Here is a 22,124-nt window from a genome sequence, read left to right as displayed (position 1 = left end):
ATGGCATGTGGGAGCTTAGTTCCCTGAACAGGGATCGAACCTGCGACCCCTTCAGTGGAAGCGCAGTCCTAACCACTGGACTGCCAGGGAAGTCTCCTGCAGTGCTACTTTGTAATTAAAAGCCAAAATATCACAGACTAAGGCTTTAGTTTTTTAGGTGGGCGTGTCCCACACTGGAGGCCACTGATGGATTTGGGGGACTATGCAGAATTTTTTCCTTTGCAGGGTATAAATACTTCGTGGGAGGAAGCCAGGTATGTATGAATTCCTCTTGGGAGCCCAGGCAGCCCAACTGTCAGGCTTTCAAGACCTCTCTCCTGATGCTCAGAGCCTCAGGTAACCCCAGACCAGGCGAGGCAGTGAGAACTCACGGAAGGAGCTGGAAAGACTGGCAGGGTTGAGACAGGCTTTCTGCTGAGTGTAAACCTAGGCTTGTGTAAGAGGATGAGGTAAGGCTGGCATGTCCTGCAAATGTGACCCTCAGTAATGGAGGAAAGCCGAATGCATCCAGATTAGCTGGAAAATCCTACTTTGATCACTTTAGAATCATCTGCATTCTTGCCAACAAACACCTGTCACCTGTTTATGTTACTGTGTAAGGTGTGTACTCCAGGGTAGTGGCTGCCTCTGGGAAGTGCGTGAGAAGGATGGGGAACATGGAGGGTGCCTAAGGGGACTTTAGCTTTATCTGAAAGGTGACACGCTTTGTATGACACACTGTCCACCACTGCTGCCCCTGGTGAGGCAGCACGCCTGAACCGTCTGCCGTATCATCCTCTGTGATTTCTCCCCACTGTGGCAGCTTCTGTGCTCTTTAAGCCCCAGACGCCCCATCATAAGCTCTCTGGGCACTCGGGTGGAAAGTGCGTCTTCCTGATGTAAACAGCAGAGCACAGCCACTGTGTGCTGAGGTACAAATTTAATAAAGCCTTTGATCATGTTTTAATCCATAAGTTATCTATGAAACCCCCTCCCCCCCACAACTTTTTAGAGCCATCAAGAGCCATCACGGTGTCTGTGAACACCAGCTAGAAAAGTATAGATTCAGGGTTTCAGATAGTGCAATACTTCCAGCCATTGAAGCTAAATGCAATTACAAACTACTCCTCCTCATCGAAAGAACAAAGTTGATGTTGGTGCTTAGAAACCACTCTTTCTGCGATCCCACACTGGCGGGCTCCGAGGGAATAAAAGCCAAACCTGTCTGTGCAGGTTGACATTCCTTTAGGCATCAGCATAAACGTACCCGCCTGCCCAGAGCACGACACGCACATTAATTTTCCAAGGAATCGAGTGTTTAAAGATAGCGGCAGGTCCACAGAATCAGAGGTTACTAACGCATCTTAAATAACAACAGCAGTAAATTCCTGTCTGTCTTTAATCCCTTGTCATCTTCCCATCAAGGTAAAACACGTGCTCTGTTGTCTAGAAGCCTGGGGCTCTAACGTGGCCGGGCTTGGGCCTGGGCAGAACAGCGGTGCCCGGCTGAAACCCTCTGCCAGAGGCCATAGCGACAGGTCCTACCTGCTTTGCTGTCAACATGAAGGTTCTTTCTGGAAGGTGTTTTGCTGCCTGGAAGAGGGCCGTGAGCCCTCTGCCGACCCCGTAGGGCCGAGGAGGGACTGGGCGCTCCTGGCCTCTAGCCTGGCTTCCATCTGGGTGGTGGGGTGCACCGGGAGTGTGGTGAGGCAGGCGAGGGTGGGTGGCTGTCTACACAGACCGCGAACATGGCTTCTGCCTCAATTCCTTGGATCTAGAGTACAGTTCTCGTGATAAAGGTGAAGAATGAGGGCAGAAGAGTGCATTGGGTTGGAAGAGAAAATGAGGTGAAAAAACTGAAAACCAAAAAACCAACCTGGAGGGCTCCTGAGCCTCGCGAGCCTCTGTCAGGGCAAAGGGCTGCCGGTTTCCAGAGCTAGGGAAGGATGGGAAACAAGCCCCAGGTTTCTTGGGACTCTTACAGTCTACGGAGTACAGCCACTGCCCAGGCAGGACAGGCACCTTCAGCTGGTGTTTCTTCCTCAAATAGGCCAACGAGCAGGGGAAAGGCAGCCGCCCCCCCCCCCCGGAATCAGCAGGCTTTGAGTAACAGCCAGCGCCTTCTGGAGACGGAGCTGCTCTTAGGACCAGCGGGCTTTTTTCTCCCAAGTCCATGAGGGCAGCGTGAGTGCCCAAGACGGGAACAAGCTGGGGGGGGCTCCCTGGCAGCCTGGCTGCTGAGGACGCGGCGCATCCAAGGTGAGAGTGGGCAGGGGGCCGCTGCTGTGTGGAACGCGTGGCTCTGAGGTGGGAGCAGTGGCCCAAGCTTCCCGTGCTCGGTGGCCTCCCCGGCAGGCGCCTCTGCTGCCCTGGGCGCAGGAGGGCATGGCTGTCTGGAGAGAGGCTGCTGTGGATGGGGCAGAGGCTGAGACTTTGTCGGGTGTGTAGAGGCTTGGCGAGGCCTTACCTGAGTAAAGGGTGTTTAGAAATGGAAGGGAAGCACCTCATGCTTGGTCGGCTTCGGGCACTCAGGCCGCGCCCTGAAAACCACTCTTGGAGCCCCTGGGACTTGTTCTTGCACAGCTCGCTCAGAAAGTTAAGGAACAGAAAGACTCACAAGAAGACCAAACTATGAAAAAGTGAAGCCCCACTGCTGCCACAGGCCTGGGACACAGGCCACTGGAAAGGGGGAAAGGAGGAACGATGCTGGCGGAATCTGGAGGTTTATTTTCAACACCCCCTTCCCGTTAGTGTCACCTGGAGAGTGCTGGGTAGCGTCGTCACCTGCGGCCAAAGCTCGAGGCCACAGGGGAGTCTCATGGCTATAGAGAGGGTCTGGGGCCGCCATCCCCTGGCACGTTGGTCGTGCTCCCAGGGGACGCCGCCTCCCGGGGCTGAGGGTGCCGGAAGCCCAGAGTCCGCGGGGGCGGGAGCTAGGAGAGCTCGAAGCCAGTGTTCATGCTGATGGCGTAGCGCAGCTTCTCCCGCAGGACGCTCTTCTTGCTGTAGTTGGGCAGCTTGAGCAGGTTGAAGCAGGTGGAGGAGGTGGGCAGGCGGCCGCCCGGCTCCCGCTTGCGGATGGTGAAGAAGCCACGGAGGACGCTGCCCAGGGTGTCCCCAGTGTCCTGCAAGCGAACCCCACAGCCTCGGGTTAGGGGGCGCCCGGAGAGAGGGCCAGGCTGCCCCCCCAAGGGGGACAACCGACCTGGAGAGGTGGGTGCACGGAAGCAAGCCTGGCTCCGAGGGTCCCGCACGGGGGAAGCCTGCATGAAGCAGCACTTGGAGCAGCGCCTTCTGGTTAACCCCTAACCACTGGTAAACCAATTTGCAAAGAGCTGGAATGGGGTAAAAATGTTTTGGTAACAAATTCCTTCCTGACTTCACCAGTGCTGCGGCCTGCAGCAGACTGTAACTTGGGGCAGCCTTCCTTAAGTAAGGGGGCTAAGGGTCGTCTACTGTCACCTAAGAGGAGGAATCAGTGTGCAGATTCCTAGTGGCACTGGGGAAGGCAGCTACACTCAGAGGCCACTGGGATTTTATGGGGGGCTGAAACTTATAACCAGGCTACCATCTGAGCATCACTACAGGTCAGGCTTGCGGCACACAGAACACAATGACCCCTAGGGCACCCGTCCTCCCTTTGCACAGGAGGGAACGAGGCCGCTTGCCCAGGTGTGCAAAGCCGGCAGGTGCAGGAATTGGATTTAAGCCTATGCTTGTCCAATTCCTGAGCCCACGGCCCAACCCCTCGCCCACGCCACCGTTCAGACCTGCAGCCCGGGCTGTACCAGCAGCTGCAAAAAACACCTCACAGGTATTCTTCCCTGAGGGAGTAATGAGAAAGGGACCTCCAGGAGAGCTCAGGCCCAGAGCGGCCTGCCTGTGCTCCTGGCCCAAGAACCGTGTCCCCTTCTCACCCAGCCGAGGAGCCTGGCTGCACACCCTGTGGACACAACTGGGTGAGCGCCCCACCTGGACCACCAAGAGGGGCTGGCTCTTCCCCAGAAGTGGTACCTGATCATCCGACACTTCGACACAGCGGATGGAGAAAGGAGGCTTGAGGTAGGCGAATCCCAGGAGTGGAGGCCTGGAGCAGCTGGTCACAAACTGCAACAAAGGCAGGGCCTGGGGTCAGAGTGGGGCTGGCAGACGCTGTCCTTAGGGAGAGACCACACGACAAGAGCACCAGAGAGGGAGAGGGAGGCGCCAGTGGGCCCGCTAGACGTGGCAGGGAGAGGCCTGAGCCGAGAGCCCAGGCCCCGGGGCAGGCATCACACCCCAATCGTGAGCCAGGAGCTCGCTCTGCACCTGCCTTCCCGCTCGGCTTCTTCACCATGCAGGGAGGATGCACGGGTGGCTCCCTGAGCACGCTGGCCGGCAGGGTTGCAGGGCCGTCCCTGTGAGCTTGGCTCCTAATCTGTTCTCAGCACGCTGACAAAAACCAGGCCTCAGGAGCCAGCGAGGCTGAGGGCAGACCAAAGTACTGGATGCCCCAAATGGGCTGTGGGCAGCCAGCCTCGCTTCCCTGCTGCACTCTTGGAATTCCATGCATCTTCCAGACTGTAGCTCCTGTGTCATTTCCCCAAATGACTAGTCCTGCCTGGACAGAGGTATCTACCTACCTGGAAATCCAAGTGCTAAACCTGCACAGGGGACTTCCTTGGTGGCACAGTGGTTAAGAATCTGCCTGCCAATGCAGGGGACACAGGTTCGATCCCTGGTCCAGGAAGGTCCCACATGCTGAGGAGCAACTAAGCCTGTGCGCCACAGCTACTGAGCCTGTGTGCCACAATTAGTGAGCCTGCATGCCACAACTACAGAGCCCTGCACCTAGAGCACGTGCTCTGCAAGAGAAGCCACCACAATGAGAAGCCTGCGCACCACAATGAAGAGTAGCCCCCACTTGCCGCAATTAGAGAAAGTCCGCGCACAGCAAAGACCCAATGCAGCCAAAAAAATAAAAAAAATTAGAATAAGTAAATAAATAAACAGTAAAATGACCCGCACAGGGAAGTCCTAAGAAACCATTTGCTTTCTTTAGTTCAACACTAGCCCAATACTCTCCCTTCTCCAGGGTATCTAGGCACCTGCTACTCACAACACTGAGCTATGCTTCAAAACTCCATGGCAGGCTGAGTAGGTCTTAAAATAAATATTACCAATTTAACAATGTTATAAATGATAGTGAGATTTCTGAGACCATCCAAAAAGTTTATGTGTCATGCTTCAAAAACAGTTTTTACAAAAAGTATTGACAATATCTATTACTAACCTAATATCCTGTATTTTCCACTATAAAGGCCGTAGCAGTGGACCCTATTCAGAAGCATTTCCACACTGCACTGAGCCCTCCGGGTCTGCAGCCGCAGAAAAGGACAGGCACAGGACGAGGAACCGCAGGTGTGGTGACAGGCCACCCAAAGACAGAAATTTGCCTGCAGTGAGGGGCACTGTCTGCGTGGTTAGGAGAGACAGGCTTTCCTTTTTCTAGGAGAGGTGGGTGAGCAGCTCTACCGGGAGGCAGAGGCTGTTATGCCTACAAAAGGTCCTGTTGGAAAAACTGATTCTCTTGAGAATCAACTTCTGAAATTATGTCCCCTTGCATGTATAGGTAACATATAAGATACCTTCAGAAACATGGCTCTCTCGTCGGGCGTGAAGTCAGAGGCCAGGATATCCCAGAGCCAGATAATGACCCTGTGACTTCCATGGAAACCACCGTAGTACACCGTGTGCTTCCTGAAAACAATGCAGACAAGGGTTCAGCCACACATTCTGACAGGTGCTTACAGACACAGCAGGCATGGAATTTAGATAAGCAGCACAGCAAACTCTGGCCAGCCTGGGTGATGACTAACTTCTCTTAAGCCAGAAGTTCATGCCTTAATAACCCCAGGCCCCGCAAACTCAATGGGCAGAGTGTTGCATCGTGGGCCCTGCTGCTCTCCAGCAAAAGCTGACAGGAGAGCCTGCACCACTGTTTCCTAGGACTTCGGAAAGCCCCAAGGGCCTCAAGCTCTGCCTCTGCTTCTCAGTCTCCAGGCAGACAAGGGCTTGAGCTTTCCATCCAAAGCAACTCACTCAGAGGTCAGGGAGGACTGGAGACAGGACCCTGAAAACTCTCCAAAAGGAACCCCGCAAAGGAGCAGCTTGCTTTCTTGGAGGCCTAAGAATTTCACCCTTGCCCCCTCACTCACTCCTTACTTTAAATCTTCCAGATCGATCTCAGCATTGTCGCCGGAGATGAGTCGCTGTAGCTCAGGGGTTGAGAACATCCGGGTCCATTCGGGTTTGATGATGGAACGGAATCCGCTAATGAGGGCAGCTGTCTGGTTCTTGATCTGAGTGTGCATTCGGAAGTGGGCCATCAGATGGATGTAGCTAATTCTGTTGCCAACAAGGGAAAACCATGGAAATTAAGAGGACAAGGCGGGCGGTTGCTGATGGGCTGAAAGATGACTCCAGTCGGTTCTGAACCATTTGACAAATACACAAATAGCACCTGAGCATTTCACCAGAAAACTGGCAACGAGGATGACAGCTCTCCCGGCTGGCCCATGGTGTGCCACCGTGGACGCGTCAGTGTCAAGGGCACCACCTCATGTGCTCCTCCCAAAAGCCAGTGGGTCAGACATCAGGGTAACACCCCACTGTCAAGAATCAAAGTGAGACGTTCTCCAGCTGAGCAGAGGGGCTTTCTTAGGATAAAGGGACTTTAATTTCATCCTTTGGCCAATTAAGATACTATTCAATCCTCCAGAGAAAACCTGTTTCATGTTGAAATTTTAACCAAAACCTTGCTAGACAAGCAGTCTAGGCCACGAAAAGGTAAGGCCATGGAAGGTCTTAACCACACGCAGCTGGCTGCTGACGAGGCTCAACGAGGAAGTCGGAGCACTCACAATGGTTCCAAGCAGCTGGTCTTCCCGGTCTGCTTCCACCAACACAAGCAGCGCACCTGCAGCTGCACGACACGAGGCAACGTTTTGGGCCAGGTGAGGTGAGGCCCGTTCCCAAAGGCTTGCCAGCACTGCTGATTTCTTAGCAAACCGTTTACCGTTTACTCAGAGATGAAAGAACCTGAGCCCAGCCCAGGGACAACTCTCAAAATTCCAAATTAGTACAGTCTAAATATATCTGTTTTAGCCCGCAATGCTCAGATCTGAGTTACTGACCTGGAAAATATCCCTATTTAAAAAAAGCTTCCAGTGGCAGACCTGCACACTGACACACGTACACGTGACTTTTCCTATCGCTGCTACCCCTTTTGTGTACTTGTTGAAGCAGGTGACTAACACTGTTGCATTCTACCAAAAGAGAGGGACGGAGCCTGGGAGACGTGCCCATCAAGTCTCCCAGGCTCCTGCACCCAGGAAGTGCAAGATCAAGTATCACTTCGCAGGAGTGGGTCCTGGCGATACAGGCCTTTTAAGAGTCTGCAGAAGTGAACGCCCTTGCCCTCATACTGAGGCTATACGCCAAGAACACGTAAGAGTTTGTGAAATGACTTTCCACGTAGGTTTCCAGGCAGGACAGGAACCTCACGCCAACCCAGGCTGCATCAACCCCCCTCGGCTGGCTGCTATACATACAGCTCCTACCATCACCCTCGTGCCATGTCTGGCAAGAGAGGGCCCACCTGAGGGTGACAGAGCTGATGACGGTGAGATCACTGCTTTCATTTACTCAGCCCCTCCTTTCGGCCAGACCCCCTGGAAGGTACTTTACACATGTTCTCACGTGAAATCCTCTGAAGGGATGGTTACAGGCACACGGTGGGCAGGCTCAGGACCCACCTGCTCTCTGACACACCCTGTGTTCCCTGTTCCTTCTCAGTTGTCACACTAAGGCCTTGCGACCAAGAGTCAAAATGGGTGCATTTCAATCATGTTGAGAATCAGGTCTCCTCTCCCGACTATGCTGACAGTCAAAATAAAAGCTCCCTGAGCACGTGGACTGACTGATCTGACCCGAGAGGGGACATAATGCTCGGGGACACTGGGCTGTGACGTGCATCTGATCCAAATGACTCGCCACGTAGGACTAAGCTCTCACCTGTCACTGAAGAGAGTGATGCTCAGATGAACAGTTCAGATGCTCAGCTGAGCCTGGTGGCAGGAGGAGACCGACAGATTGACAACAGGGCCAATAGCTACTCTTTGTGCGGGACCTACTGTTTAATTAGGTGAGAACAGGGCTGGGTGGGCACATGCATGGAGGGGCTTTGCTTTGAGGGAGCATTTATGATAGATTCCTAAAAGCCTGTTATCTGTGATAACAGTTGCCGGGCCTCAGGGTCTTCCCACGTCTGAGGACCTGTCTGCCGCATCTGAATTCATCACTGTGTCTTCTCAAGAGCAGTGTTTTACACAACTGCCACACACCCTCATTCCAAAATGATCTGCCCCTCCAAGGAGTCTTTCTGCCTCTGTGCTCTCTGGGTTCAGGACTCTGCCTGATGGGCTCAGAACCCATCTGTCTGCATCTAGAGCCGTCATTAAATTCCTAGGAACACCGCAGCCTGGGTGCCTGACCTTAGAACTGCTACTGCAAAAAATAAATTGTCAATTCTTATTTTGCAAATCGAATTTAATACGATTTCGGCCTATGAACTGTAACCAGTAAATTCCATTATGATATTTATGGCCTCTTTCTACTTCAATCTATCTTAATAAATTCTCAAAGTAAGCCCGGAGAGCCAGAATGAAGTCTTTTCAAGTGGTGACCTTAACAACCTAATTGCCATACTCACTTATTTTCATTTGTAACAGGAATGGTCTTCCCTCCAGGAATCAGTTCATGGCAAACAAGCTGGGGGAGAGAGAGGGGAACATTGACTTAAGAGAATTCTAATGAGGAAATAAAGCTTCCTGAAGATGAGAGGGCCCGACGCCGACATCCATAATAATGACAGAAGGAAGATGAGATGTGTTTGGGAACAATCATTTTCACAGAAACCCGGGGCCTAAACATCAACAAGCAGGCCCTGCATGATCAATAGGAAAGGTTCCTTCCCACCTGATCCTTGTTCGAACGTGCGTGTTAAGGCCATGGGGTGTCGTGCAATGAAGAGCACAGGAAGACGGTTAAATAAATGCTGCTGCTACAAGCACACGCTGGAATACAGTGGCGCTATTAAAACATATGATGAAAACCTGTATTTCTTGCAAAGGTGGCGGCGGTGGGGGGGGGGGAGGCGGGGGAAGCAGATTATATAACAGCACGCAAGATATGGTATCAGTTCTGCAAAAAATTATATACGTGCCCAGGGAGGAAAACCCTGAAAAGGTGCAGGCCATGTGTTGATAGTGGCACTCTCCAGGTACCAGCACTAGAGATGGTTTTCACGTTCACCTTTATGCTCTTATTGGAACTGAATTTTTGGTTAGAAGTTTGCATTTTTTTCTAGTCAGGACAGAAAATTAAGAATGTCAGAGGGAAGTCTCAAAATCTGATTAAAGATTCAAAAACACTACAGAATCAACTGTTTTCCTCGACTTCAAGAAATCCTGTGGGTTTCCTAAAAATCAAAGAATGCATCATTTCAAAGTTAATTTTAATAGAAACTCTATTAACGTAATGCACTGTAACTCTAAACATGCAGAAAGGAGAAACGGTGCCCTCTAGTCCCACTGCTATCGATGTCTCGGGGCCGATGCTGCAGGATGGTAAAGCGGGACGGGCCCTTAGGAACCGCTCAGGCTGGTGTTTCCCACAAAGGGTCCCAGCGAACACCTGGTCTGTGTGCCAGTATCTAGAGAACCTCTCTGTGAGGTGGTGTGCCCTCTCTGAAAGAGGAGTTCTGGGACCAAATGAGCAGGGAAGGTTGCGGTTAACACAGTCACAGCGGGCTTCTCTCGCACAGGCTCCTCAGGGCCCTGACGTGCCAGCAGGCTCGTGGCTCTTCAGGAGGCGGCCAGGGTGTGGGGCGTCTAGAGGGTGTCTGGGGTGACACTGGTCCCAGCAAGGACTCATGTGGCAAATGGCACTTGTCAAGATAAGGAAAGTGTGGCTCAGGGAGACTGTGTGACCTCGCTGAGGCCCTGGGAAGCTGGCCCTGCACTACGAGCTCTAGGGACGTAACTAGAGGGGCCGGGAGTCCTGCAGGGACAGAGAGAGTCGGGGGGAAGCCCCTCTGCTGTCATGACTTCAAGGGTCTGTTTTCCCTGCTCCGCTCTCCGTGCCGAGGAGCAAGGGCAGGACTCTGTTAGAGGCCCTTCCTGTCGGGTAGCTGCTTCCCCCATCTCAGTCATGATCCTTCATTTGGAACAGCTAATCCTCACCATGGTAACGAAAAGCAGGGTACAAAGCGGGAGTCACAGCTTCCATCGGGAATGACCCCAAAGTGCGCTCGAAGCAGAGCAGGGTCTCTGTGGGAGCTCTGTGCCGGGCGAGCAGGCCAAGGCCAGGTCAGCTGGGAAGGGGAGGGGAGTGCCCTCCCTCCTGGCAGGGTGTGAGAGGGGGTGGGGAGGCAGAGGAGAAGGGTGGACAGACAGAGCCCCAGTCTGTGGGTCTCCTCGGGAAAACACCCAGAGTAGGGCAGGTCTCGGGGAGCCAACAGAGGAAGGGGGAAGAAAGCTTGGCTAGAGAGGCCCACTTACCTGACCCATGACATCCTCATCATATGACAGTGTCAGACCCAAGTCAGCGATGTCCCCATCGTACCGCTAAAGCAACAGAGAAAGGGACAATGTAGGGGCCAAGAAGAGCTACATTCTTAAAGGTTTTAACACTCCCTGCCTACGATGTGGGCTTGGGCAGAAACCACCGTGGCTGCCTCACAACTTGAAACAAAGGAAAAGGCCACTCATCACCTGGAGGAAGGAGGCTGTGAACATCAGTCCCGGGAGGAAGTGCTCAGGAGGGAACACGAGGGCCTGCGAGTGACTACGGCTAAGCCACCCCGCCTTCCACACTGACCTTAATGGAAGTGAGGTTTTTATAGAACTCGGAGTCCAGAGAAGGCAGCTCGTCCACAGAGCTGTAGAAGACACTGTGGTGGTGCCCAAGAAGCTGGCTCAGGAAGAAGGATGCGAAGGGCACGTCCACCACAATGCCCTGCGAGAGAGGAGACAGGAGCTGCCGCCGCCGCCCAGGATGCCGTCTCGGTGATCTCATCCAGGGCAGCTCGGGCTGCAGAGGGGCCGATGACACCTCTACATCCCCTGCACTTTCACTCTGGAGCGCAATGCCTCTCTACCACTTAAACACAGTCGAGTGCCTCCTGGGAACGTTACGGTGTAGTGATTGAGGGCCCTGGCTTTGCACCTGCACAGCTCAGGGATCAAATCCCAGCTCCACTGCTGCCAGGCCATGGGGCAACAGCTTTCTCATCTGTAAATGGGGACCAGCACAGCCTGTTTTAAGAGTTAAACAAGCAGGGTGGGGAAAGCTTCCAGGAGGAAGAGATAGCTGAGCACAGGGCCTTTAGTACAAGGCCCACAGCTGCACTCCAGGGCTGGAACACAGGTCTGCCCACAGTATGGGATGTGGGGAAGGGGGGTGAGCGAGGAGGCCAGAGAGGCAGGCAGGGCAGATCAGGAAGCGCTTAGGAGCTTCCAGGAGTCTGGATTCTACTCCAAGGGCAGCCGGGGCCCTGGGAAGGCTCTGGGCAGGGAAATGCTGGATTTGTACTTCCTGTGGGGAAGGGCCTGGAGGCAGAGACACAGCCATGAAGCCCCTGCACATTATCAGGGACTGTGCACAGATTGTACTGGGTGGAGAGATGTGTGCAGACTGAAGACTGAGAAGGGAGAGTCAGTCAAACTCCATGATGGCCTGTCCTGAGGACCACGAGGGAAGTGAGTTAACGCAGGCCACTCCTCAGCAGGGCCCACGACGTCCTCATTGCTGGAGAGGGAGGAGACGGAGACTAGGCCCAGGAAGTGGGGGAGGACATTTACAAAGCCAGGAAGGCGTGCTTTTCAGCTGGCCCAGACTCTTCTGGGTCTCATCACCGCTTCATGTTCAAAGGAAAAACATGATATATGCCCAGACAAGGCCTTGTGGTTTTTTCTTTTTTTTTTTGTAAAAAAGGGGAATCAACTGAGAAACTGGCTCTACTTTGCAGATGTGGAAACAGAAGCCCAGAGAATGAGCCCAGGCCACCTAACCAGTCCAGAGCAGGAGAAGGCCTGGAGGGTGCTTGGACTCAGATGGGGCACCTGACGTCACCTGAAGGCTGTGGACCGGGGCTGTTTACACAGAGAGAACGATGGATTATTCAAGAGTCAAAGTATGTTCACCCCAGAAGGCCTCCTCTCTCAGCCTGGCCTGCTGCGGGCTCTTTGCCTCTGGAAGGCATCCTGGCCTCCCTGGGCTTTGTGATGGGTGACGTGAGCGCTGCTCAGGTGGTGGCCCCCCCGGGGGTGAGGCAGGGTGGGGGGAAGGTCCCCTGCGGCTCTGGAGTCCACTGTGAAGGTCACGGGAACAGACTGCTGATGCGCTCAAGCTGCAGCTTTACTTCCTTCCTGGGGAGCAGGACCCTAGGGGCAGTGGGTTAAGCACAGTTCTGCCGGCTGGTGGGCTCTCAGGGGAGAGGGGCCAGGAACTGGGTGAGCTTGCCCAGAGCCTCAGAGGTCCACACAGCCCCATCCCCACAACACGGGGAAGCGGAAGCTCAGACACCCTTCCTCCTAATCGCAGTGAGGATGGCAGCTCCGACCTCCCCTGTGAGCAGCTGTCAGCCCCACCTGGGAGGTGTTTTACCTGTAACACCTCATTTACCACCTACAGCAACCCAATAATGTAAGCTCTATTATCCCCACTTCGCTGACGAGAACACGGTGGGCGTTGGTTCTGATCCCCCTCTCCTTGACTTTATCCTTGTGACAGGGAGTTGCCACTACGTACCTACATGTACACGAAGCCCGAGGCACTTATTTTATTTTCCATTCCGGTTCACTGGTCCTTAACGTGCCTACCTCGTACACAGCCTTCCCCAGCATCTTGCCCACAAACTCAAAGAGCTGCAGGTAATTCTCATGAATGTAGGACGTGGGCGAAGGGTAGAGTCTCTCGTCCCCACTGGTTGTCTGCAAGGCAGAAGGACGGGTGGGGCAGAGGTTAAATGCCTTGCAACGAGCAAGCCCAGGCCTTCACTTCTCATCTGTCACCTCCAATCTGGCCGCCGTCAACCACGCTCTCGCGCCCTTTAAATACCTTGAACAGATTGAGCGCCGGGTCGAACACCCTCTTGATGATCTCTTCCAAGAACTCCTTGAAAACGCCGTCCTGATCAATCCCTGCCTCGTCCACCCCGAGGTCATTGACAAACTTCACGCGGATGACGCCCTTCATGGCGTGCTGGGAGAGCTGCCGAAGCTGCTCGTAGCCGTCCTGCCAAGCGCAGAATTATAGCCCATTAGGAATCGAAGGCCGCTGCATAACGCAGGGCGCCCTCCTCAAAGCTCCCTGTCCCCTGGGGGAGGCCTGCCCAGTGTGATCACTACACGTGGCAGGATGCACGGGTGCATGAGGAGGGCCAGCAGTTTCCAGCTGCTTCTAGATGAGAGCCTGTAAAAAGACAAATTCCTTTTGGGGATGTGACTCTGCCACTCTTTGCAAGGGGAGACTGTCCTCAGGAGGATGCACAGCAGTGAGATGGAGAAATCAGACAGGATGAGGCACGACAAGCTCCCGGTCATTAGACAGGAGGGAGGAAACTGAGACAAGATGAATGCTGTAAGATGAAAAACAAAAGTACCTCCCACTGCTCAACTCTCGGTACCCTTCCCCAGATCAGGAAATGCTGTGTGTCATGCTGGGAAATGAGAGCACTGGGGAGCCACAGAGCAACTTAGGCAGAGAGTGACATGGTGGGCTTTCTGTCTTAGGAAGATCTTTCTGCTGGAAGCAAAGCAGAGGGACGGCAGGAAGCAGGGAGACGGGTGCAGGAGTGCTGCTGGGCCTGAAGGAGGGCAGGAGCAGTGGGAGGAGAAGCCTCGACACCTCCAGCTTGCAGTCTGCTCCCTTGAGATGCACAGCCACTGGGCACGCCTCCCACCCAGAATGCTGGGACACGACTCCAGAGCTCTCCTGCTAAACTGCCGTGCACAGTCTATCGCTTGACTCCGAGCTGTCGAGGCCTTCCTGGCTCCAGACCCTGGCATGTGGGTGCTGACGGGCAAGCTGCTCAGGCTTTCATTTCAGAGCAGTGATTATAAAAAACAGCGCTCAGAACACAACAGGCCCAGGGAGGAGTCCTTTGGCCGAGCCTGAGAGGCCCCATCACCAGGGTCAAACTGATGTCTTTAGATACGGTCACAGAACAGGTTACAAGTCAGCTGCCATGTCCTACTGTGGCCACCCCACATTCCCCCCCACCCCCCAGTCACAGCACAGTGCTCTCAGATGCTTCGCTGACATCAAGACAGGCCATCTCCACAGCACCCACTCGCCTGCCAGTCTGGTTCCTTGTCACAAAGCGAACGAGGCCAGTATGCTTTGGGGAACCCTTGCTGCCTTCCTGCCGATCGTGTTTCCCTTGTGCTCACCTACTGACCCAGAGGACTGTGCCATGGTGGCTCCCCATCTTACTTAGGACTTAGGCTCCAAAGTTAGTGAGCAAGTAAAAAAATTACCTCTGAAGTCCCCGAAGTCACAAGAACATGATTCTGAGTGCACACTCCTGAAAAGCACTTTTTATGCACGAGATGTGAAAACCATTAAGTTAGAAGAAGAGAAGAGGAAAACAGGAAGTCACCATGCAGCTGCTACAGCATGTAAATCATTCTGCCTAAATGTAAGATAATGACCTTGGCACTGAGTAGGGGACGGGGAGGGAACTCTAAAAGGGCCCTGACTGCCTGCAGGGTTTCCTCCCTTCTGCTTACAGTGCCGCCTCCCTAACCTTAGCGTGGCGGTGTTAGGAGGTGTGCTAGTGTCGTGCAGATTAAAAGAGACGCCCTGGGAAAGCTCTCAGCAGGTGGCCAAACTCACGCGCTCCCGGTGTGCTGGACTGGGTCTGAATTTTGCTGGATCAGCCCCACTGCAGCCTCCCTTTGAAACACTGTAGAGAGGACTCTGCCGCCCGCCTCTGCTGACACACTGCACCCCACTGCCCTCTCTCGAGGAGGGTCCTATCTGTGCCCTGGGGGAAGGGGTAGGGGACACAGCCTTCCTCTTCTCTTCTGCATCTCAAAGAGGAGACGCTGAACACTGACCCGGGATGGGACAGGGACGGGAGAACCGGCTTCCAGACCCAGCTCTGTCATTGACGCCTGAGCGACCCTGAACTCCCCTGGCTTCAGTCCTTCCTTTGACGGGGCGGGGCGACAGGAAAGGGATGGGCAAGGGTGTGTCTACGGTTCCTTCCAGTTTTGAAATGCTGGCGTTCCTCTCCTATTCACCCACTGTGAGGGGAGGCCTTCCTGCAAGACTTCAGACCATCACCTGGAAGCCTAACACACAAGCCCCATCTTCAGTACAAACTATAAAAAAGAGGACAGAATAAAAGCCCAGGATATCATGAGTGGAATATCAGCTTTTTGATGCCCCCTTGTGTCCAAATTAAGCAAAGGCCACTGGGCTCTCAAGTTCTGGTAACCAAACCACTGAATCGTGAGAACTGGGGTAACTGAATCAACAACCCTCTCCCCTTCCTAATTCAATATGAACACCCGTGATCAATTTCATGACATCATCTATCCCAATGGAACATAAAGAGGAAAACAGACTTTGCCTAAAATCTAAGACAGACATCCCTCCATTGACGCCCTGAGGGATGTGTTTAAGAAAAGCAGGCCCAGTCTAAGCGGGTGTCCGGTGAATCTCCCAGTGACACTGCAGGACACTCTCAGCAGACACCACAGTTTCCACCACCCATACTCCCCGTCGTGCTGGCCACATGGGAGTGGGTACAGCGGGCAGTGGGATGGAAGAGTTTAAGAGACAGGAAAGGTGCATCTGGGCCCAACGAAGAAAGTGCTGGAGAAGTGAGTTCCTACAACACAATGGGGCTTTTTCTTCTTTGCGTCAAAGCAGAGGTTGCAAACTGGTGGCCTGCAGGTTGAATCTGGTGGGCAGACAGGGGTTATCTGACCTTCCAGGTACTTTCCAAAAATTGACTAGTTCACAACATAAAAGATCTGAAGATTTCACATAAAATCCTAAATTTTGGTCTTTTCTTAAAAAGCCAGAGCATTATGGAGCCCAAATCTCCACAAGGCAATACTCAGGTGGCCCCTTTTAGCGGCACGGGCTCTCCACCTGCCTACCCTCTCCTGCGCCCAACACTGAGGTTGTCAGTTGTCATTTATCAACTCACTCGTGGGGTCGGTCCAAGGGCTGTGTTTCAAGAAAAGCGGGAGCGAGCAGTGGCGGTGGAGAACATTTCTCTTCGTTTAACATGCAAACAAATGCCCCTGCACTGAGACACTCTCAGCCAGTGTTACTCATCCCCATGGCTGGCAGGGCCCCTGGGGGCACTTGTGTTTCTTATCCCTACTTTTGAGAATGTCAAAATCACCTGTTTACTACCCGCTGCCTTTCTCAGGCAGACATCAGTGTTAATCACCAGTGGCCAGAGAACTTAAGTTCCCCAGACGTGACAAACATGGCGCAAATGCCCCGAGGGAGAAGTGAAGACGTGTGGGGAGGAAGGACTGCGGGTGATGCCATTTGCTGGGGGCTGGCAATGTGGCCCCGGGCTGTCCTGGGAGCCCCTGACCACCCTATGCTGCAGACGAGATGCAGCAGCTGGCGTGTGAGGAAAGGCAAGAGAGCGAGCGTGGGCAGATCGACGAAGCCAAGCCGCTCCTGGGAAGGGGCACTGGGGGCTCGGTCCCCACACGCGCACACACGGGCAGGCCGTGCACTGCCCGACCCTGGAGGAGCGGGCGGCGGGCACGACGCAGACAATGCAGGTGTGTCCATTTATTATGACAACATTCCAGGGTCTTGTTCCAACAAAATCAACATGCTGTGGAGGATGGTGTGCTGAGGACAGGCACTACTTCTAATTCACACGAAATCGCCACATGGTGGGAACGCTGGACGCTGGGTTTGGCGAAGGTGGGCCACTTCATGTGCATCTCCTGAGTTTATGTCCACAAAGAACGCGTAGCCTGTGATCCATGTATTTCCCAGGACAGCTCATTTATGTCCCACCCACACTCCAGCCTCCACACTCCCGGCTGGGTGTCTGGGCAAAGTGCCCGCCGGGACAGACAGAGTCTGCGCCGATACGAGCGCGTCTGTCCTCCTCTCAGAGGCACAGAGTGTGGGGTGCTCTCACCTTGTGGCACAAAGGGAGGGAGATGCTGCGCTGGGGTCTCCAGCACCGAGGGCGTGTTTAATCAAGCAGCTCTCAGAGCAGCTGACAGGACAAGCGGGCCCTTCCCGCCCCCAGAGCCCCGCGTGTCACCGGACCAAGCAGTGATAAGAACAGCTCAGAGGCAACAGATCATCTGCTAGAAGCCCCACAGTTCACAGAGCACACTGTGCAGCAAGCTTCTTACCTCCAGCATCCGGGACCGGCGGATGGTAATGTGAGTGACATGAGGGGAGGCGGAGCTGGTTTCCACAAGCCCCAGTTTCTCCTTCTCCTTGGTCACCATGTTTCGGAACAGGAGAACTCTCTGAAATGAGCAAAGGCGAGACCGGAAACGGGGTCAACAACTGAGGATCCCCGAAAACACACTGTACACAATTCACGGACTTTAAGCACATGAGAGGCCCCCGGAACGGGACGCTCTGATGTGTGCTGCGGTCAGAAGTGTCTTGTGAGAACAGTAGACATCTCCCCGCCAGACACTCTTGGGAATTAGAAATAAGCTGAATAACATGCCAAGGGAGAAAGGGTCCAGAAGGAGCGGTCTGGCTGTGCCAGAGCCCAGCTAAGAACAGTCTGAGGGAAAAATCACTCTCCGTGTTCAGTCAATAATCCACCGTAAAAACCTGGCCGTGGCAGGCATTACAGAGGCTGCTTTATACAGCCGGGCCTGCTTTACAGGAAATCGACAGCATGAATTTAAACAACAGAAACATTTCAAAGATAATTTTTTTTTTACTGTCAGAAAACGTTTAAATGATCCTACAGTATAAAGGCCCCTGACCTTCCTACCTGCCTCCTCCTCTGTGTCCTCAAGCACATCAGAGTCCCACCAGTAATATTTCTCAAGTGTCATTTAAAAAGAGCCCTCTCACATTCTCAAGATTCTGATAAGCCTCTGTTAGAAGAGCATGACGTCTGACCCCATCCTGTAAGAGCACTCAAATCATGTCAGCGGAATGAATGAATAACTCCAATCACAGCTGTTTCTCTGAAAAATGGAAATCTCCCCCAAGTCAAGAGCATTGTGAAATACAAATCATAACAGTAATAATAACGACAACAGCAGTGCTGAGGGCCACCTACACACGCGGGGAGGCGAGTGCGTTTTCGTTTGGTCATTCTATCAGCTCCCCGAGGTAATTACGGTTGAGACAGAAAACGCCATTGCCAACAACCTGAGACGGGGGGATGTGCTCAATGGAGGGGCTAGTCAGTGAGGGGGCGCCATGTGGCTGGTCTACAAGTCTAGAAACCAGGACTGAAGAGCCCTGAGTCACAGCAAAAGTGCTCGGGGCTCCCGGCTAACTCAGAAGGGAGAGCATGGGCTGAGGACCGCGAGGGAGGCTGAGGACCGCGAGGGAGGCTGCGGGGGCACGTGCAGGGCACAGTCGCCTCTGCCTTCCGGGCTGGGGAACTGGGGACGAGCATAGGTGTTTAACTCGTGGGGGGCCATGTGGCTTGACTGCTTCCCGTGACCCCCAAATCTTTAGCACGATCACCTGAACAAGAGGTGCTGTCTTGTGGAACATGAGGCAGAAGACACGCCTCAAGTCAAGGTTAATCCTGTATGGGGCAGAGACAGTGGACACGGAGGCAGAACTACAGAGGCGACCACAAGAACGCCGGCCTCCCAGGAATCACAGAAAGAGTGGATGGGACTCTGGATTTCTGTGGGGTGTGGAAGAAGGTTTGGGGTGACCTTCACCAGCTCTCAAGGGGCTAGGAGACCTTAGCGAGCACAGTGGACATCTAGGTAAGGATCATCGTTCCCACTGTGCGGATGAGGAAACTGTCACGCAAGGTCACACAGCTGGTGGACAGGGGACCAGGGCCCATGCACAGACACCACACTACACAGCCCCTGCCCACTGCACATGGTGCTAGGCCTCCTAGGCCAAAGGAGAGAGAGAAAGAGAGAGGCCTTAAGTCCCAGGCAGGAGATGACCTGCCTGTAAACGTGTAAAAGCAACATAAGGGAGTGCAGAGGATGAAGTGCTGTGTGTGAACCAGGCAGAGGTGAGACTTAAAAATGTTAAGGATACCATGTTCCTGGATTGGAAGAATCAACATCGTGAAAATGACTGTACTACCCAAAGCAATTTACAGATTCAATGCAATCCCGATCAAATTACCAATGGCATTTTTCACAGAACTAGAGCAAGAAATCTTACGATTTGTATGGAAACGCAAAACACCCCGAATAGCCAAAGCAATCTTGAGAAGGAAAAATGGAGTTGGAGGAATCAGGCTTCCTGACTTCCAACTATACTCCAAGGCCATAGTGATCAAGACAGTATGGTACTGGCACAAAAACAGAAAGGAAGATCAATGGAACAGAATAGAGAACTCAGAAGTAAGCCCAAACACATATGGGCATCCTATCTTTGACAAAGGAGGCACGAATATACAGTGGAAAAAAGACAGCCTCTTCAATAAGTGGTGCTGGGAAAATTGGACAGCAACATGTAAAAGAATGAAATTAGAACACTTCCTAACACCATACACAAAAACAAACTCCAAATGGATTAAAGACCTACATGTAAGGCCAGACACTATAAAACTCCTAGAGGAAAACATAGGCAGAACACTCTATGACATACATCAAAGCAACATCCTTTTTGACCTACCTCCTAGAATCATGGAAATAAAATCAATAAACAAATGGGACCTCATGAAACTTAAAAGCTTTTGCACAGCGAAAGAAGCCATAAACAAGACAAGAAGGCAACCCTCAGAATGGGAAAAAATAATTGCCTATGAAACAATGGACAAAGGATTAACCTCCAAAATATACAAGCAGCTCATACAGCTTAATACCAAAAAAGCAAATAACCCAATCCACAAATGGGCAGAAGACCTAAATAGACATTTCTCCAGAGAAGACATACAGATGGCCAACGAACACATGAAAAGATGCTCAACATCACTAATCATCAGAGAAATGCAAGTCAAAGCCACAATGAGGTATCACCTCACACCAATCAGAATGGCCATCATCACAAAATCTGGAAACAACAAATGTTGGAGAGGGTGTGGAGAAAAGGGAACTCTCCTGCACTGTTGGTGGGAATGGAAGTTGGTACAGCCACTATGGAAAACAATTTGGAGGTTCCTTAAAAAACTACAAATAGAACTACCATATGATCCAGTAATCCCACTCCTGGGCATATACCCAAAGAAAACCATAATCCCAAAAGAAATTTGTACCATAATGTTTATTGCAGCACTATTTACAATAGCCAGGACATGGAAGCAACCTAAATGCCCATCAACAAACGAATGGATAAAGAAGATGTGGCATATATATACAATGGAATATTACTCAGCTATAAAAAGGGATGAGATGGAGCTATATGTAATGAGGTGGATAGACCTAGAGTCTGTCATACAGAGTGAAGTAAGTCAGAAAGAGAAAGACAAATATTGTATGCTAACTCACATATGCGGAATCTAAAAATGGTACTGATGAACTCAGTGACAAGAACAAGGACGCAGATACAGAGAATGGACTGGAGAACTCGAGGTTTGGGAGGGGGTGGGGGGTGAAGGGAAAGCTGAGACGAAGCGAGAGAGTAGCAGACATATATATACTACCAAGTGTAAAATAGATAGTGGGAAGTTGTATAACAAAGGGAGTCCAACTCGAGGATGGAAGATGCCTTAGAGGACTGGGGCGGGGAGGGTGGGGGGGACTCGAGTAGGGGGAGTCAAGGAAGGGAGGGAATACGGGGATATGTGTATAAAAAGCAGATGATTCAACTTGGTGTACCCCCCCCCCCCCAAAAAAAAAAAAATGTTAAGGAAGGGACTTCCTAGGTGGCGCAGTGGTAAAGAACCCGCCTGCCAATGCAGGGGACACGGGTTCGAGCCCTGCCCTGGGAAGATTCCACATGCCATGGAGCAACTAAACCCATGTGCCACAACTATTGAGCCTGTGCTCTAAAGCCCGTGAGCCACAACTACTGAGCCCATGTGCCGCAACTATTGAAGCCCACGCGCCTAGGGCCCATGCTCCACAACAAGAGAAGCCACTACAGTGAGGAGCCTGCGCACCACAATGAAGAGTAGCCAGCACTCGCAGCAACTAGAGAAAGCCCGTGTGCAGCAACGAAGACCCAACACAGCCAATAAATAAATAAAATAAATGAATTTGTAAAAAAATGTTAAGGAAAGCAATAAAGGCGTTATAAGCACCGCTCGGGTGGGGTCAAGCACGAGGGTGAGGTTCAGGGTCCAGGGCAGATGGCATGACGGTAACAGATGAGAGAGACGCAGGCCTGGGGGAAGCCTTTCACCCCTGCGCACCCCAGCAAGAACACGCCACTGGGAGAGGACAGCACACACGCTGTGCAGAGGGAGGGGAAGGCTGAGACACAGAAAACACACCACGCCTCAGAGACTCGCGCAGACCCGCTGCTGCCATCATGGGCCAGGGATCGGAGATGGGGAAGGGCCGTATTTTCCCGAGGGAGGGAAGAGAGAGGCCTGACGAGCCAAGGATGAACGGCTTGTGATCTTAATGATGTGAGTCTCGAGTGCCGGCCCCCCGCCCCTCGGTGAGGATTAGAACACAGGCTGGACTCAAAACGCATGTCAGCTAACCCCAGAGGTTCCCAAACTTTCTTGTTCACAGCACCCCTAATGGCGCAGTAATATTTCTTACCACAACCTTAGATCAAAAGAAATACCAACAGTTCGATGTACTAGTTAAGTCCTAACACCTTAATAATTATTTATGTCCTAAGAACTTAGTAGCTGCATTTAAGAAACACAAATTGAAATTAAAAATATTTTAATTTCACTTTTTAAAAGCCAGCTTAGCAAACAGTACATCATCGAGAAGAAAGGAGCAGAATTTAATGCTGACCCT

At 52.5% G+C, this 22,124-nt stretch overlaps 1 protein-coding gene across 4 annotated transcripts in view; it reads right to left on the bottom strand.

Annotated features, from left to right (window-relative positions):
- Positions 1-750: 750 nt before the first annotated feature.
- Positions 751-22,124, bottom strand: part of UBE3B (ubiquitin protein ligase E3B) — a 51,584-nt gene continuing 30,210 nt past the window's right edge. For 2 of the 4 annotated variants that reach the window (XM_057745243.1, XM_057745244.1), the window contains exons 19-28: positions 17,439-17,558; positions 13,141-13,317; positions 12,903-13,013; positions 10,900-11,037; positions 10,581-10,646; positions 8,732-8,790; positions 6,184-6,366; positions 5,607-5,718; positions 3,994-4,086; positions 754-3,104 (exon numbers count right to left, since the gene is read on the bottom strand). In XM_057745243.1, the coding sequence (XP_057601226.1) occupies positions 2,913-3,104; positions 3,994-4,086; positions 5,607-5,718; positions 6,184-6,366; positions 8,732-8,790; positions 10,581-10,646; positions 10,900-11,037; positions 12,903-13,013; positions 13,141-13,317; positions 17,439-17,558 (1,251 nt within the window). In that variant the 3' untranslated portion in view covers positions 754-2,912. Of the gene's footprint in view, positions 3,105-3,993; positions 4,087-5,606; positions 5,719-6,183; positions 6,367-6,484; positions 6,630-8,731; positions 8,791-10,580; positions 10,647-10,899; positions 11,038-12,902; positions 13,014-13,140; positions 13,318-17,438; positions 17,559-22,124 lie in introns of those variants that run through there. The other 2 variants (XM_057745245.1, XM_057745246.1) reach the window with 2 other exon arrangements.

Source organism: Hippopotamus amphibius, chromosome 8 (genome assembly GCF_030028045.1).
Source record: "Hippopotamus amphibius kiboko isolate mHipAmp2 chromosome 8, mHipAmp2.hap2, whole genome shotgun sequence".
Taxonomy (NCBI): domain Eukaryota; kingdom Metazoa; phylum Chordata; class Mammalia; order Artiodactyla; family Hippopotamidae; genus Hippopotamus; species Hippopotamus amphibius.
This window is presented reverse-complemented; position numbering and strand designations above follow the sequence as displayed.